This window comes from Octodon degus, unplaced genomic scaffold, assembly GCF_000260255.1.
Source record: "Octodon degus isolate 3935 unplaced genomic scaffold, OctDeg1.0 scaffold00072, whole genome shotgun sequence".
Classification (NCBI taxonomy): domain Eukaryota; kingdom Metazoa; phylum Chordata; class Mammalia; order Rodentia; family Octodontidae; genus Octodon; species Octodon degus.
In genome coordinates, this window is record NW_004524648.1 from 5,600,518 (window position 1) to 5,617,038 (window position 16,521).

The 16,521-nt window shown below is 46.9% G+C and overlaps 3 protein-coding genes across 5 annotated transcripts in view; 1 reads left to right on the plus strand and 2 right to left on the minus strand.

The window, feature by feature from the left end:
* Tnfaip1 (TNF alpha induced protein 1) overlaps positions 1–2,830 on the minus strand; it is a 13,446-nt gene extending 10,616 nt beyond the window's left edge. Inside the window, exon 1 of the mRNA XM_004635425.2 lies at positions 2,636–2,830. The gene's annotated coding sequence lies outside the window, so the exon portion shown is untranslated. The remainder of the gene's footprint in view (positions 1–2,635) is intronic.
* Positions 2,831–2,999: 169 nt separating this feature from the next.
* On the plus strand, positions 3,000–11,078 carry Ift20 (intraflagellar transport 20). 3 transcript variants are annotated; one of them, XM_004635426.2, is made up of 6 exons: positions 3,000–3,147; positions 8,074–8,311; positions 8,461–8,589; positions 9,651–9,736; positions 10,425–10,528; positions 10,939–11,078. In XM_004635426.2, the coding sequence occupies exons 2-6, from the start codon at positions 8,236–8,238 to the stop codon at positions 11,018–11,020; spliced, it is 477 nt and encodes a 158-aa protein (XP_004635483.1). In that variant the 5' UTR covers positions 3,000–3,147; positions 8,074–8,235; the 3' UTR covers positions 11,021–11,078. The 3 variants fall into 3 exon arrangements, with proteins under 3 accessions (XP_004635483.1, XP_023575752.1, XP_023575753.1); XM_023719984.1 differs by having other exon boundaries at positions 8,095–8,311; XM_023719985.1 differs by lacking the exon at positions 8,074–8,311.
* Positions 11,079–12,097: 1,019 nt separating this feature from the next.
* Positions 12,098–16,521, minus strand: part of Tmem97 (transmembrane protein 97) — a 10,186-nt gene continuing 5,762 nt past the window's right edge. The window contains exons 2-3 of the mRNA XM_004635427.2: positions 13,605–13,749; positions 12,098–12,687 (exon numbers count right to left, since the gene is read on the minus strand). Coding sequence (XP_004635484.1) covers positions 12,428–12,687; positions 13,605–13,749 — 405 coding nt within the window. The 3' untranslated portion in view covers positions 12,098–12,427. The remainder of the gene's footprint in view (positions 12,688–13,604; positions 13,750–16,521) is intronic.

Consider the following 16,521-nt stretch of genomic DNA (forward strand, 5'->3'; position numbering starts at 1 on the left):
TCCAGGTGGAAGAGTAAGTGTGAAGCTCCTCTTACAAGTTTTAAGAACAGAAATAAAGACATGACCCTGGCACAGAGAAAGCAGGGGGCAGGTGGTCTGATGCAAAGCCAGGGAAGCCAGGTACTAGATGACTGTTGAGTTTGGATCTCAGTACTTGGGAGGCTGAGGCAGCAGGTTTGAGGCCAGCCTGGGCTACACACAGAGTTCAAGGCTAGGCTGAAATGTGTAGTGAAACCCTGTCTCAGAATGACACCGATATATCCCAAACTTATGTATTCTTCAGACACGGTCTCCTCCCTATGCAGTTCTGGCTGGTCTTGAACTCACAGCAATCTTCCTGCCTCAGCCTCTCAAGTGCTGGATTACAGGCTGGTGCTACCATCCCCGGCATTGGCAATTATATTAATTCCCACATAATTGCAATTTAGTATAAGGAATCAACTGGAAGGCTTTAAGCAATGGTGGTCTGATTATATTTTGCAAAGATAACTGTGGCTGCTATGTAAGGAAGGAAATGTAAAGATGCATGAGAGGAAGTGGGAAGGTCAGAGGAAGTAGTGGTTCTGGGAAGAAATGACAAAGGCTCAGACCACAGCAGGAGTAATGGAGACAGGGAAAAAAAGTCAAATTACCTTTTTTTGTTCTCATATCAATCTAAGTACAACTCAGAGGCATAGCACTGGTTTCCCCCAAGTTTACTGCTCTGCGCCCCAAACAGTACAGTTTTAAGTCTTCAACATATGTCAGTTTATGAGACTAAATTGTTCCTGAAAAGACTTTTACATAGAGCTGAGGGTAGTGGCACATACATGCGATTCCAGCACTCTGGGAGGCTGAGGCAGGAGGATTGAAAATCAAAGCCCAGGGGGCTGAGGAGATAGCTTAGTAGAATAAGCATTTGCCTGGCAAGCGTAGGATCCTAAATTCAATCACCGGTTCCGCAAATAAAAAGAAAGTTAAAGCCCAGAATGGGCTACTGAAGAGATTTAGTGGGACTCCCCTTTCTTTTTTTTTGAGACAGCGTCTAGCTATGTAGTTCAGGCCAGCATTGAACTCACTACTGTAGCTCAAACTGTAGTTTGTGTACCATCATACGTGGACAAATTTATCCCTCCCCTTACTTGAAGGGAAATTTCCCTGCCTGCTAAAGGTTTGTACTAATGCAGCATGTTTTCATTTATTTTTTTAAATCATTTTGTTTTTTGAGACAGGGTTGTGCTCTGTAGTTCAGGCTGACCTTGAACTCGCTATGTAGTCCAGGCTGCCTTAAACTTGCAGCGATCTTTCTCTAATGCATGTGCCACCACACCTGGGAGTTCCATTTCAAAATAAAAAAATTAAAAAATAAGAAATTCCAGCACTCCCTGAGTGCTGGATTCACAGGTATGTGCCACTACATTCAGCTCTATGTAAGTCTTTTCAGGAACAGTTTAGTCTAATGGGGATAATTGTGGGGTACAAAGCCCTTGGATCAACCCCTAGTAAAACACGCCGCATGCACTCACATGGACACAGAGATTTATGTAGGTCCTTGGTTAGAATGCTTAAGAAGGGCTTGAGTGGGTGCTGTGTGAAGTAGTGAATCTTTTTGTGGTTTGTCCAGAAGACTCGAGACTACCCAATGACTAAGTTACACTAGAACGGTATGCATAATCTCACCTTCTTCTGCCCACCCCAAAGGAGTAAGCCTAACCCTTAACAGGTTTTAGCAAGTTCCTCATATCTTATATGTGTTCAGTCCCTGTCTGCCTAAGAGAGTGTACATACAACTGCACACGGTGGCAGATGGCCAAGGCCAGCCTGGGCAATTTAAGTGAGACCCCGACTCAAAAACGGGAAAGAGCTGGGTGCGCGTCATAGACCACCCCTAGGCTCAATCGCCAGTACCACAAAAAACAAAACCCAACCACCCACCCCAAAAAACCTCACACACATTCTCCTGCCAAGTCAAAAGGAACTCGGTGGTAGGCTTGCCAAGACAAATCCAGAGTTAATCTATTCTTTTCCTACAAAGCAATTGCTTTAAACCCCTGGATGACGTCAGGTCAGATTCGGCTCAGACCAATGGGTTCCAGGAATCCTGCGGCAGGTGACGCCCCTGAAAGTAATTCCAGCAAGAATGAAGTTTCCACCGGTAGCCTTAGCGCTTTTCCTTCCGGACTCAGTGTGTGGCTATTTGCGGACGCCTAGGGTTAGGGGCGGGTCTGGGTTTCACGCGAAGCTGATGGGAACCCAAGCAGGACAAAGGACAAATAACTGCGGCGGTGGAAGAGGTTGGGCCCTAAAGGGAAATGCATCCACAAATCCATCAAACAATGGGGAGTGGCGGGTGGAAGGGTGTTCTTGGTAATGACTGCGCGAGTCGAGCAGAAATCTTAGGGGTGAAGCTTGGGCTTCATCCAAATGGTCCTGAGGATATTTGGCAACAAGCAATCTCTTTGGTGCCCTCTCCAGTGTAGGCTCCTCTGTAGCCCACTGCCGTCCTCTCTACTGGGAAACCAACATCAATTCTGACACCCCTAGTGGAGGATCTGAAATGTCCATCTCCCGGGACCCAGACCACCGCTTTCCCCCGGAACCCGGCAGGGGGTCCGAACGCCCCTTTTCCTATGGCGGCTGCAGGTAGAGCGCTCACCTTCCCGGGGGCTCCTCTGCTTTCAGCTGAGTGGCAAGCGGACTCAGTGCCGCCCCAGGCCCGTGGCCACCTGCCCGCCCGCGATCTCGGACTGTGAGCTCACATCCTGAGCCCGCCGACTCCTCCCGGCCGACCGGTCCAGCCCTGCCTACCCAGCAAACTAAGACTACAAGGCCCGTCATGCAAAACACTCCATCCGGGGGCGTAGGCAGAATTCCCAGTTTCCTGGTCCCCATCAGGAGAACGCAACTACTTCCTGAGGGCTTGTTGGCGCAAAGGCCTTTGGGGCTTGTAGGCAGTTTCTGGACTCTGTTTCCCAGCAAGCTTTGTGGGATGGGCCGAGGCACTTACGTCCGGTGTCCGGCGGTGACGTTCAGAGTAAATAGGTCTTGTAGCCGTGGCAGCGGCCGAGGCCGGCCGGCTGTTTACTGGTGGCGGCGTACTGGGGAAAGAAGCTGTGTGTCCACAGCAGCTGCCTGGGCCGAAGGGTGCCGCCGTTACCGCGTCGGCAGGTAGGCCGTGATTTCGGGTCGGGGCACGCGGGCAGACCTGGGGCAAAAGGAATCAGATAGGCTCCCTACCTGGGAAGACAAACTCAGGTCAAAAGAAACGAGAACATTTTCCCCACTGGATTCTTAGGGAGTGATTTCGCGCCCAGCTTAGTTAAGCTTTGCGCCTGGTGTGTTGATGTCGCAACGGTCTTCTGAGGAAACTACTGCTCGGGTAACAAGGAGCTTAGCACCGGTAATATGGCTTCAGCACTTTCTAACTTTTGCGCCGTCCCAGCTCCACATCCCACGGGTGGATTTTGTCCGCAGTGCCAGCGTGGGTCCGGGAGGACCACGGCGCTGAGAGCGTGTCTGTGGTTATCCCTCGGGAGCTCAGTCCCATACCCCCGCGCCTGGTACTTCCCTGTGCTGTCTCGTGTGTGGTGGGAGATGGGAATCTGATAGTCTCCTGTGAACCTCTGCTTACATCGCTCTTCCGTCTTACCCATCTCATTAAACTGTGCCCTCCTGTCATACGTTTGGTCCAGCCACATTTACAGGAATCATGCATGATTGCTTTGGTTACACGCCTCCAAACCCCCACGTTCATTCACTCCATCACTAACTTTTATTATCAACTCAGAACATCTAGCTTGCAGTACTGGTCTTCACCTGCAAGCCTTTGTTACTGCAATAGCTTCCTGTTTCCACAGTCCTCCATTCCACAAACATTTACTGAGTGCCAGTGATGTGTAGGCAGCAGGCATGGTGCTGGGGTTACAGTGAAGAATCAGATAGGTATGCTTTTGTTGCCTCCAGTATAATGTCCAGGCTGAAGCTGAGTGATCTTTTTTATTTTTATTTTTCTCTATTTAGGACCGGGTCTACAGGGTCTCACTACGTAGATAGGACTTGTAGTGATTCTCCTGTTTTCAGCCTCCCACGTGCTGGGATTACAGGCGCGCGCCACCAGGTCCAGTCTCAGTCGCCGTTTTAGCGCACCCTGCTGCGGCAGGCCGGGCCCTGCTCGGCACGGGTCACAGCACGCAAGGCACATCGGTGGTCGAACCCCTGCCGCTGCTCTCTGCTAAGCAGGCGCTTTAGTCCGCAGAGCTATCAGGCCGGCACTTGAGTGATTTTTAAAAATTTGATAGATTGCTCTACTGAGAACTCATCAGCTGCCTATTGCCATTATAAAATTCAAGCTCAAGCTGGGTGTGATGGTGCATGCTTGTAATCTTAGTACTCTGGAAGGCTGAAGCAGGAGGATTGCAAGTTCAAGCCCAACCTAAGTGACTTAGTGAGATCCTCTCTCTAAAATAAAAAAGGGGGTGCAGGTAGGGATGTTGCTCAGTGGTAGAGCCCATTTTCCATGCACAAAACCTGGGTTCAACCTCCAGCATCACCAAAAGGGGAGGGGGTCTAAAGATACAGGATATAGCTCACTGCTGTGGCTTTTGGAACCTTTCATGATCTAACTTTAGCTTTCCTCTCAGGCCTCATCCTGTTTCTGTTTTGATCATCCTAGCCTTTCAGTTCTTGGGCAGATTGCATCTAGCCTCAGGGTCTCCCATATGATTTTCCTTCTGCCTAGAATGTCTCCCTGTGCTGTCACTTAAATTTATGGACATCCTTTTTGAACATCTCAATTTAAGCATCACTTGTTTAGATTTTTTTTTAAGGCAGAGTCTCACTATATGTTTCAGTATGGGGTCTTGAAGTCACTGTGTTGGGGGCCAGGAGATAGCTCAGTGGCACAAGTGCCTACCTGGCAAGTGCAAGGTCCTGAGTTCCATCCCTGGTACCAGAAAAAAACAAAAACAAAAAACTCATTGTATAGCCCAGGTTGGCCCTCAACTCATGGTGATCCAGCTTCTCAAGTGCTGGTATTACAGATGTACACCATGCCTGGCAAGCATCACTTTTTAAAAAAATGTATTTGGTACAGGGTCTCACTACACAGCTCTGACTCATAGTGATCCTCCTGATTCCAGCGTCCCCAGCTCTGGGATTACAGGTGTGCACCACCACAGCCAGTCTCATTGGCCAGCTCAGTGTGGGGTCGGTGTGGCATGTGGTGTGGGGGATCCAACCCCAGTCCCTGCAGTGCATCACTTTTGTAGGTCTGTGTTGACATTCCTCTGTCCTGTGACTTTTGTCATCATGCCACATATTCACAAAGCATCAGATGCCTTTCCTCATACTATCATCACAGTTTGTGATTATTTGTTACTGTTTTTCCAAGGCATTGTCTCTACTCCATCACCAGGGCAGGGACTCTAAAGGGAGGGTAGTGGAAGTTGAAGCAGTGTTTTCTCTTATAGTGTAACCATGAGAAGTGAAGAGTAGACTGTGAGACAAGGAGTAGTAGAGAAATGAGCGAGGTGTTGTAATGGCAAAGTGGAGAATGCACTAAGCAGGTAAAGATGAGAAGTGATGAACGGCCTCAGGCAGAAACAATGGAATACAGAGTAGACTAAGGTGCCAACAACAATGAGAGGTGAGGAAGGGACCAGCATGGCAGGAGTAGCAAATGGCTAAATTCTGGTTCTGTTTTAATAATAAAGAATTTACCAAAGGATGAGATGTGGGATGTCAGAGAAAGACAAGAGGTGCTGATGACTCTAGGACTGAGTGGCCATCAACCTGCATGGGGGGCAGGTTTAGAGGAATCAGGGGCTCCGGTTTGGACTTGGAAGGCTGAGGAGCAGCAGCCAGTGGGGAAGGTGACAAGTGATGCAGTATCTGGAGTTTACAGGAGTGGCTTCAGCTGGACCTCAGAGTTGTCTGCATAAACCTGGTATGTTTTAAGTGATCTTTAAGGTGAGGGCACCAAGAGAGGGGAAGAGGGGCAGGCTGGAGACCTGTGGCCCTCTTGGTGGAGGTTCTGGGGATGCAGAGTGCAAAGGAGGCTGAGGAGCAGCAGCCTCTGGGCCAGTGAGCACCAGAGAAGAGTTCCTGGAGCCCCCACGAGCTGGGTTTAAACTTAGTTTTGAGTATCTATGCTGATGGGAACACAGAAGCAGGAAGGAAGACACCCATGGCAAAGAAAAAAGAAATCAAGGGCCAGCCAAACAGCTCAGCAGATTAAAGCACCTGCTTAGGCAGACGCAGAGTTTGATCCCTGGCCTGCTGTGCTGGCCCCGCCCCCTGGGCAGGCTGAGATGGTGAATAAGACTGGACATGGTAGCATGTGCCTGTAATCCCAGCACTAGGGAGGCTGTAAACAGAAGGATCACTACGAGTCCGATCTACGCAGTGAGACCCTGTACACTCTGTATACTCTGTTCTAAATACAAAAAAAGAAACAAAGAAAGAAAGATCAAAAGTTGAGGCAATGGTAGGATTTACTTCTTTTCTTCCTCCCTCCCTGCCTCCTAGAGACTGAACCTGGTGCTTTGCATCTGCGAAGCACCCACTGAACCTCTGCGCCACATCCTCAGCCCACGGGACTTAATTCTTTGCCCACCACTGCTCCTCCTGCGGCATACCTGCTCTGGGCAGTGTCTCCCAGAATCACTCCATTCAGAGCAGAGCTTTTCTAGAGTAGAAAGTGGAACAGGCACAGCTGGGAGCAGAGGGAAGGGGTGGTCCAGGGCATGATCTCTGGAACACTGGGTTTGGGGATTGGCCTAGAAGCCAGTGGTCAGACCTAACTAGTAGTGCTGCCCCTTTTGTGTGTGCATGTGTGTGTTTGAGCCAGAACACAGGTGGCTTTCAGTGTTTTCCAGAATTGAGGCAGTGTTTGGGCCAGGAATGAAGGGCCCGAGGACCTGGGGAGGGAGAAGATATCTTTGTTGGTTCTGTGTTGCCTACAGATAAAAATCCGTACTCCTAGATCGGCACACAGAATCCTTGATCTGGCCCCAGCCCACTTTTCTAGTGCCATTCTTTAGGCAGGATAGTCCCTTTCCAAAGGTGACACTGGGCCTGTGTCCATGCTGTTTTCTCTGCTGGGAATGCCTTTGCCTGGCCTCCTTACTTGGTGTGTTCTTGCTAATACTTCATTCCTTGTTGTGTTTTCTGATAGACCCAACTTTCATTCCTAATTCAGGAAACTGTATAGTATCTTCAGGCATATATCTTAGGTAATATTCTTGTTACTTTTTTGCCTTGTTTCTTACTCCCTTTCCCCTTTTTGGCTTTTTTTTCAACTTTGTTTTGGTTTTCTAATCTTTTGAAACAGGTCTCACTATGTGGTTCACATTGGCTTTAAACTAACAGTGTAGCCCAAGCTGGCCTTGAATTCATGGTGATCCTCCTGCCTCAGCCTCCCAAGTGTTGGGATTATAGGCACGTGCCATCACATCTGGTCTTTTTTTTTTTTTTTTTTTCCCCCTAAGGAAAATTTACTGGAGAAAAGGAATAGGGAATAGTAATGGGGGAATGGAGAATGGGAATTGTTCCTGAGAGACAGGAGGGGTCCTAAATGGGTTACCACATCTGGCCTATTTTTAAACTATATTTAAAAAATTTGTCTTTATTTATTGTGCATTATCCCAGTGCAGGCCTGTTTGTGACCTTTTGGGTACATAACTGGAGATTATAAATGTGCTTTTGGTTCACAGCTTAGGCCACATGCCACTCAACTTTGTCCTCTTTCTGCTCTATTTAGTAGTATTTCTGAAAAAAAAAAAAAAAGTCCAGCAACATTGCTCAGTGGACTAAGTGCCTGCTTAGGCAAGCGCTGGGACCAGGGTTCAATCCCTGCCACTGGCTCCACCCCTGGGAGCACTGAGCTGTCCAGGCCAGGGTTCAATTTAGGCACCATATGTGCTTGCTGGCTAGCCCATGCCTGTAATCCGAGCACTGGGGAGGCTGAAAGCAGGAGGATCACTATGAATCTGAGCTACGGAGTGAGACCCTGTACCAAATACCTTAAAAAAAAAAAATCTGAAAAAGCATTTAACACAGTTTAACTTTTCAGTTTACATGTCTGTCTTCCTCCAGCTGAACTATGTGCTTCTACAGGGCGGGCGCCATGTGGCATTCATCTCTGTACCCCCAGCATCTAGCAGTGCTGGCATGTAGTTGGCACTCAAGAAATGTGTGTTGAATGGAGGATGTCTGTGCCAAGCAACTGGACTTTACTCTTTCCTGACCCTTGCTCCTATGACACACCTCCTCCTGACTGCCACTGTCACCCCTTCAGAGCAGAACTTCTCTAGGGAACCTCGAAGGGACACAGGTGAGGCTGAGAGGTGGAGACAGGGAAAACAGGGGCCTTGGAACTTCTGGGAGTTTGGTGTTGGTGTCTGGGGGCAGGAATGGCCTGGGCTGGAGACATTTCCCCGGGTAATGGTAAATGACTGGGCATCGGGGCTGGTTTCTTTGCAGCTATGGCCAAAGACATCCTGGGCGAAGCCGGCTTGCACTTTGATGAGCTGAATAAGCTGCGGGTGTTAGACCCAGAGGTTACACAGCAGACCACAGAGCTCAAAGAAGAGTGCAAGGACTTTGTGGACAGTGAGTATCTTTGGGGGAGACATGTCACTCGGCTTTATGTCCAACTGCTTCAGCTCAGCCCATGCCTGTAGCTCTTGGCCCTGCCAGAATGGAGCTGTGGACTCTGTGGAGGTTGAGTCTGACCTCTAAATTCCCTTGCCCTCTTCTGATGCTGTTCTGTAGTCCCACACTGAGCCAAAATTGAACAGGAGAGGTTTTTAGATATGCTATATGTAATTTCTTTATTCAAAAAGCTTAAAACTTCAGGGGGTAGAACCATGGGTTGGGAGTGGGAAGTGCAGTTAGGTGTTCAGACTTGATTTCTTAGTGGCAATAGTATTCTCTTGGCAGATTCTTCATTATTTGGAGTTAGAGGTAATATCTAGAAGCAGCTCAATAAACTTAATGAAATCATGGGTTACAAATTATCAAGATGCCTGGCCCATGCACGGCCCAGGCCAAGACAAGGCCAGTGTCAGTGGACAGAGCCGGATCTCACTGGAATATGATTCTGAGCCTTCTGGGGCTGTGTAGCCTGCAGTTTGGTGAGAGGTTGGGTTCTACTGCCAATCTTCCATGACTGCTGTGAAGATGCTAGGTCTTGGTTTATGCCAGTACAGTAGGGCTTCCATCCTACCAAGGCCATTAAACGTCACTGGAACATTTGGCGCTTAAACGCTAGGTGCTCTTTACTGTGGTTACAGGTGGAAAGTTCCACCCGCACCACTAATGGAGAGCTAGTGTTGCGTCCATGGCTAGTTGAGGCTGCACGTTCTGAGAGTCCTTTTTGGAACTGCACCTTGTGCTTCCTGTCACTCCTGGGGAGGGAGGCTGAGTAGGTGCTGTCAGGAGGATGGGTCCGCCTGGATCCTGAGGTAACAGCAGGTGGTTGGCTCAGTGCTGATTCAGGGCACAGATATCCTGGGTCCAGGGCCGGGCATCTGGCCGCCCCCTCCAAGTTCACATTGAGGGCAGAAACTTAAGCCAGAAGGCACCAAACTCTTTTAATATAAACTAGTGAAGAGATGGTTAACTCTGCTTCAAAGTGAGAAATATTTTATTTTTTGTTCTTTCCCCAAAAGAAATTGGCCAGTTTCAGAAAATAGTTGGTGGTCTAATTGAGCTTGTTGACCAACTTGCGAAAGAAGCAGAAAATGAGAAGATGAAGGTAAAATCAACACGTCTTCTAGCTTGCCGGGACCCTCATTCTCTACCCTCTCATTCTTTGCTCTGTCAATTTGCTTGTGGGTTCTTACATAATTAAAACAAGATTTTTACCATCTCTGGTCCAGTTTGCCTGCTGACCTTATATACCAGTCTATGTCGTCATTGCTTTCTTCGATCCTCATGTCAGTGCAGATTGGTGGTTTTCTCCTTTTACAACTGGAGAAGTGAAGGCCTGCATGGTAGATGTCTTGGTGAAGCATGCAGGGCTGAGTGATGCCACTAAATTCTTGCCCCTGTGGCTCTGGGAATACTCCTGGACTAGACTGACTCTCAGGCCAGTTCTTCGGCAGTAGGTTAATCCTTTCGATGAAGCCCCAAAGCCATGGAGCAGCACTTTCTTTTCCCCCCAGGTACTGACATAACTCTCAAACAGCCCTTTTCCACTCTGAAGACTTTCTGCTATAGGTGGATTTAACACATTCCCAATGCTACAGGCATGACTGTCCCATCAGGTGGCTTAGACCGCTGGTGGTTACAGATGGATATAATTACTTTTATCAGCCTTTCTAACTAATAAAATTAATAAAAAGCCAGTGGTTAAAGCTGCCTGGCAGCAAGACATAGGAATTACAGCCCCGCTGTGACAGTGCTAACGAAGCCATGACCTCTGGCCATACTGTGTTTCTTAGGCCATTGGGGCTCGGAATTTGCTCAAATCTATAGCAAAGCAGCGGGAAGCCCAGCAACAGCAACTTCAAGCATTAATAGCAGAAAAGAAAATGCAGCTAGAAAGGTAAGTCACGATGTAAACCCAATTTATTCTACACTTAAGTTCTGCTTTTCCTCCAATGATCATCTCACCCTTATTCTTCACCACTTCCTGAGGAGTAGCATTTCACTTACCCTGATTTGGAGATTTTAAAAGTAAATTTGATGGGAAGGAAAATTGGCTAATACCATGAAGCCTGAATGTTCAGGTGGAAAGGCCCTCACAGGAGGCAACCTTCGCAGGGTAGAGACGTCTCAGGAGTGGTCCTGGGCAGGGCTTTACCTCTGTCTTATTTGTCTTTCTTGTCTTCATTAACTTCACTCTGAACTCACAGCATTTCTTGCAATCAATTAAACCTCTATATTCTTCTCTAGAAGAATTAAGTCTGTGGCTTATTTCATCCTTTTTAGAGCTTCAACAATTTTGTTTTTCAGGTATCGAGTTGAATATGAAGCTTTGTGTAAAGTAGAAGCAGAACAAAATGAATTTATTGACCAATTTATTTTTCAGAAATGAACTGAAGATTTCATTTTTATAGCAGGAAGGCAAAAAAAAGTCCCCCTCCCAACAAAAACAGCCCCTCTACATTCCAGTGACTTGACTGGTGACCTAAGTATGTCACAAGACGGTGTGTAAGGAGCGCAGCCCCCCAAGGCAGTAGTGCAAGACTGGGGGAGCTGGTATTAAACATCAGTGCCCAGCTGCCGTCAGTGGCCACACAGAGCAGGTCCTCACCTCTTGCATTCTAAGTATGAACTAAGCAATCTGTAAACTTCACTCATTTTTGTAAGTTCACAATACTTTGGAAAGAAAAGCAATAAATTATTGTTTTCAAACAGTTTCATCTACCTTTCTTCCCCCAGTGCTTTGCAATATGCTTAATCCATTTTGATAGAGCCCTGGATGTTCTAGCCCGTATCCACAAACCAAACCAGGCAGTGGCTACAAAGTACATTTATTGGGACCAGACAGAGACATCACACGCTGGCACCAACAGTCAGACCAGTGTGGCTTCTGGGCACAAAGGGCAAGACGGAGAGTTGATGGGAACCTGTTATCGTCCACCTTTTAGGAAGAGCCTCATATATTGGTTTAGGAAAACCTAACAGAACAGCATCCAGAGACCCCTGACAGGAGATCTGTCACTACATTCACTGGGCTGGTCCTGGCCAGCAGCCCTACTCTTGACAAGATAGGAATGGTCAGACGGTATTAAGAAGAGTGAAGATCCATCAGGTACCATACTTCAGGTCAAGCTTGAGATGCCAGACTTCGGAGTCAAGAGAATTATCTCATGTGGTCTCTAACAATAGGGAAGACTAAGATTTTGAAATAAGACTACAAAAAAATCTCTTGGGATGACTGGTTTAAGACAGAAACAAAAATACTTTCCAGTTCAACCTATTTGACTGAAAGTCATGCTAGGGTTAAACCTCTTTCACATATTTCACTTTTCCCCCAGGGATAGGAAGTAGGGGCTAAAAAGTTTTTAATGACTACTAAAGAAGTGTAGTTTCTACTTTTAAAGCGGCCAGCTGGAAATATTCCACTGTTTACTTGGTTGGTGGTACCTATAGAGAAGCATAGGTTGGTGGTACTTATAGAGAAGCATAGTCAAGGGCTTAGTCACGGCTATAGACACTGTAGTAACTCAAAATATGGCATGCAGGCCATGTTTTATGGACCATTACCAGGTCTGCGGTCTGGACCTGCTTCATCTGTCCTGCAGTGATCTTAGGCACCACATTCCTATAAGCCCACAGCCCCCACCCCTGCTACCATGACCCTGGCCACCACCTTGCTCTTGAGTACTGCTGCTAGTGTTTTCAAATGCCATCAAAGCCATGGGTTCAAACAGTTTTCTGAATGGGGTCTGAAAGATGCCCCTGTGGACACTTATCTCGTTGGCCAGGAGTTCCGTCCTCATTTCTTCTTTCTTTTATCTTCATGATTGTAGTAAGGGTTCCGCAACATGAAGAGCAGAAGCGTAAGAGGGATGAGTAAGTAGGGGGCATAGATGCTTACAAGGGTGAGTCGTTCACTCAAAGTCTGAGGTCCACGTCCTCTGAAATGACTGGTTTTGGAGAAGTCATCAAATAGAAAGGAGGCGAGTATCGGAATAAGAGTGGTCACGGTGTGAACGGAGTAGATGACGGCAGGGGTACGGATCCACCTGCAGCTTCCTGCAGCAGAGGGAGAGAAGATGGTTTGTTCACGGGACCACTTGGGACATCTCTACCCTGCCCTCTTCAGTTGAATCATTCTACTCCCCTGCAGGTAGAAACTCAGAACAGAAAATTGGCTTTCTACTGCCTAGATGCAAACTTAGGTGGGCACTGGAATCCCAGTTCATTGGCTAAGAACTGAGAAGAATCATCTGGCAATAAATCTGCTACCACCAGTGTTGCCTAAAATCCAAGAAGAGGGAACTCTCTGGCAGTATCTGTCTGTGAAGTAATCATATGTGGGTATGGGGCCTGCGCATGAATCCAGTGACTCTTGTAGATGCCAGTGTGGAATCAGTATTTTTAGCTGTAGGAACTTAGTTACCAATGAGAGAGGTATGGCCACCTGTATAAAAGCATTAAATAGCCAGGCGTGGTGGTGCACACCTGTTATCCCAGCACTTGAAGTGGAGGTAGGAAGATCACTGAGTTTGAGACCAGCCTGGGCTACACAGTGAACTCAAGGCCAGCATGAACTACGCACAGTGAGACCCTGGCTCAAAACGAAAAGGCTGGGTGTGAACATGAAGAATTTTTAAATGCAAAACCTTTTAGGGATGCTACTGCTTATAAGTTAATATAGTATTATCCAAAGCAGGAAAATAATTCTGTGCGCTAGGGGAAGGGGATGGAATTAAGCTCTTCACTTAGGCGGCTGCAGGTTTCCTGTGTATGAGACTCCAGACAACTGAGGCAGCCATGAGGCCCAGCTGACCAGGAAATTAGCCTTAGCCACATGGATGTCCCTTTACTGGGTTCTAGTTCTATGGTGCCCACAAGCAAACTGCAGGGACTTTGCTTTGGAGATACTTTCCCAAAAGATGCCTGGGACGTGATTTCTGAGTGAAAATGTGGTCTTCCCTTTATGTACCAACCTTTGAAGAAGGCGTATGCTGCAATAGGAAAGAAAGGCAGCTGAAACACAAGCTCGCAAACCAGAAATGATCTAAACCACATTGGGCGGTCCTCCATCAGATAGTCTTTGAACTCTGTAGAATACCATTGTAGCAGATTTCTAACCTGAAAAAAAGAATGAGCACAATGAATCACAGGGGCCTGGCTAGGTCAGGCTCAGCAGCTCCTGAAGATACCTGGATAGTAGAGAGCCAGATGGTCACTGAGTAGAAACTTAACTAGCTCTAATCCAGATGTTACTTTCAGTATGAAGTTTTCCTCAACTCCCAGTCCCTTCTTTGTACCACCCAGCACTTGTGCACAACTCGAGGACAAAGCCAGGTATGTTGTCCACTGTCCAGAGCAACGGTATCTAGCACTGAGGCACAGATGTTTGCTGAAGGAACAAATGTGCCACATCTACCAGCATCATTTTTTTTTTTGTAAGGAAGTGACAAATGTGTAAGCCTTCCTGACATTTTCCCTTTCACAGTTGTTCACCCAACTCTAAGGGCCATATTCCTTCAGATAGAAATACATGGAATTTCCTATTTTTGGTGTGGGGGAGATGGTGGGTAAGGAGGTGGGTAGATCCAACCTTTGTGAATATGTAGCTTATTTTGTACTTTTATAAGTATATATTAGTTGCGTATATTAATGAGATTTTCATGCCTACCACATATATTGATCATAACCACCCTTAGGGCTGGTGAGATAGCTCAGCAGACTTAAGCATCTGCTTAGGCAAGCACAGAGATCAGGGTTTGATCCTTGGTACCCATCTGCCACACTGGCCCTGCTCCCAGGTGTGCTGAGCTGGCCACTGAGACTGGGTGAGGTAGCACACACCTGTAATCGCTGAAAACAGGAGGATCACTATGAGTCCATGCTACATAGTAAGACCCTATACCAAATACATTAAAAAAAAAAAAAAAAGAACCTTGCCTGTACATCTTGTGGAGATGTAAGTGTTGCATACTTTGACTCCAATTTGCAAATAAGTTATTCATTTGTCTTTTTAATTTTTGTTTTTGGTTTTTCAAGACATTGTGGTTGTGTAACCCAGACTGGCCTAAAACTCATGGTGATCTTCCTGCTTCAGGCTCCTGAGTGCTAGAATTACAATTGTGTACCACCATGCCTGGTGTTACTCATTTTTAACTCCCTTAATTCTAAATTTTTATTTAGTTTTAAGGAGACTAGTAGGATATTTATAGAACAAACTGCTCCCAACTGTGTAGCTTCTGTGCTATAGCAAGGCTTGGGTGGGCCATTTAGCTCCAGCTTGGGCTCCCATCCTTGTAACTACTGTGTAGAAAGGATGCAGACCACAGTTGATGTGGCTCAGTGGACAGGAAGGAGCCAGTAGAGTTCGAGGCTGCCCACTTTGTGCTTTATAAGAGCACAAGGCCTTGGAGTAACACTGTCCCAGCACACAGACCTTCAAAGCCAAGTAAGTGTCTTGATATGATAAATAAAGCCGTTCAAGAGTTTATCTTACAATGGCAAGTCCAGGAAAAGCTTTCCTGTTAATATTATTTATTTTTAGTGTATCTGGTTGTAGGGTCTCACTAGGCAGCTTGGACTCATGGTGATCTTCCTGCTTTCTGCCTCCCCAGTGCTGGGATTACAGATGTGTGCCACCACGCCTGGACTCTGGCCAGCGCAGTCTACCCTGGGAGCAGGGCTGGAGTGGCATGTGGTGCCAGGGATCAAACCATGGTCCCTTCACTTGCCTAAGCAGGCGCTTTAGACCACTAAGCTATCTTGCTGGTCCCTTAATTTTGAATTAGAGGATAAAGGTTCACTGCTGTGAAACAGAGGCCTTGTTGCCACAAGGGAGCTTTGAGCAAATACCCAGAAACAAACATTCTGTTAGCATAATACTATTTTAAGAGGTTTCTGGCTGGATAACCAGCTTATTTATCAAACTCATGACCTTGAGCTTGCCAGGCAGGTGAGTATGCCACTGAGCTATCCCTCCAGGCCAGATAACCAGCTTATTGACCAGTGATCTCTGACGAGTACTTGAGGTGAAGTCTGAATTCGTGGTAGTACTCCGCTTCCTCCTAAGCCCTCTTCAGGGAATTAGCATGATAGGAAGAAATATACATTAAGGGCGAGTGTGCCCTCTCTGGAGTGCTACTTCCTCACCTTATGTGAAAGAAGCAACTGAGACTAAATGACTTTTTTTTTTTTTTCTTTTTAGAAAGAACTAGGGGAAACTACCTGCTTTAAAAGATTTACTGCAAACCAGACCTGGTGATACACACTTGTAATCTCAGCACTCAGGACAGAGACAGGAGGATCGCCATTAATTTGACTGAGACTGGTCTGGGCTATGTAGCTGAAGGCCAGCCTGAACTGCATAGTGAGAGTCTGTCTCAAAATTTTGCCCCAAAATTTTTACCACAAAACTTAAAATGCCTTCTGTAGCACATGAACATTGTTTTTTATTCAACATGTACATAATTTTTCAGAGCTATTTACCTCCTACATCAAGGTTAACTTGTACAGCACTGTCATGTCTAAGGGCTGCAGGTGAGAGTGGCAAAATTTAATCTCATCACCAAGTTCTCATAAGTCATCTGATGATGGTGGAATGAGGCCTGGGCAAAGGAGGGATGGAAGAGAAGGCCCAGGCCTCCAGCAGAGTGGTCGGGAGGACAGGACCCAGAGGCAGAAGGCCTGCCTGGCCAGAGCTGGCTCCAGACAAAGCTGTCTTGCCTTGCTCATTTCCCTGTCCAGAAAGTAGAGCCAGCAAGTGCATACAATGAGTTAACACATGTCACCTTTACATCTATGACCAGCATATAAGATCACTTAATTGAATTAATATGCACCTCAAATTTAATCTTATTAAAATCTCAGCCAAGGAGATGGCTCAGTGGAATAAGC

What these genes read in the sequence shown, in the direction of transcription:
- Ift20 (XM_004635426.2), top strand. Translation starts at nt 8,236, where the DNA reads ATGACACACCTCCTCCTGACTGCCACTGTCACCCCTTCAGAGCAGAAC. An exon ending in GGAACCTCGAAGGGACACAG is followed by an intron (nt 8,312 to 8,460) that starts GTGAGGCTGAGA and finishes GTTTCTTTGCAG; the next exon opens with CTATGGCCAAAGACATCCTG. An exon ending in GTGCAAGGACTTTGTGGACA is followed by an intron (nt 8,590 to 9,650) that starts GTGAGTATCTTT and finishes TTTCCCCAAAAG; the next exon opens with AAATTGGCCAGTTTCAGAAA.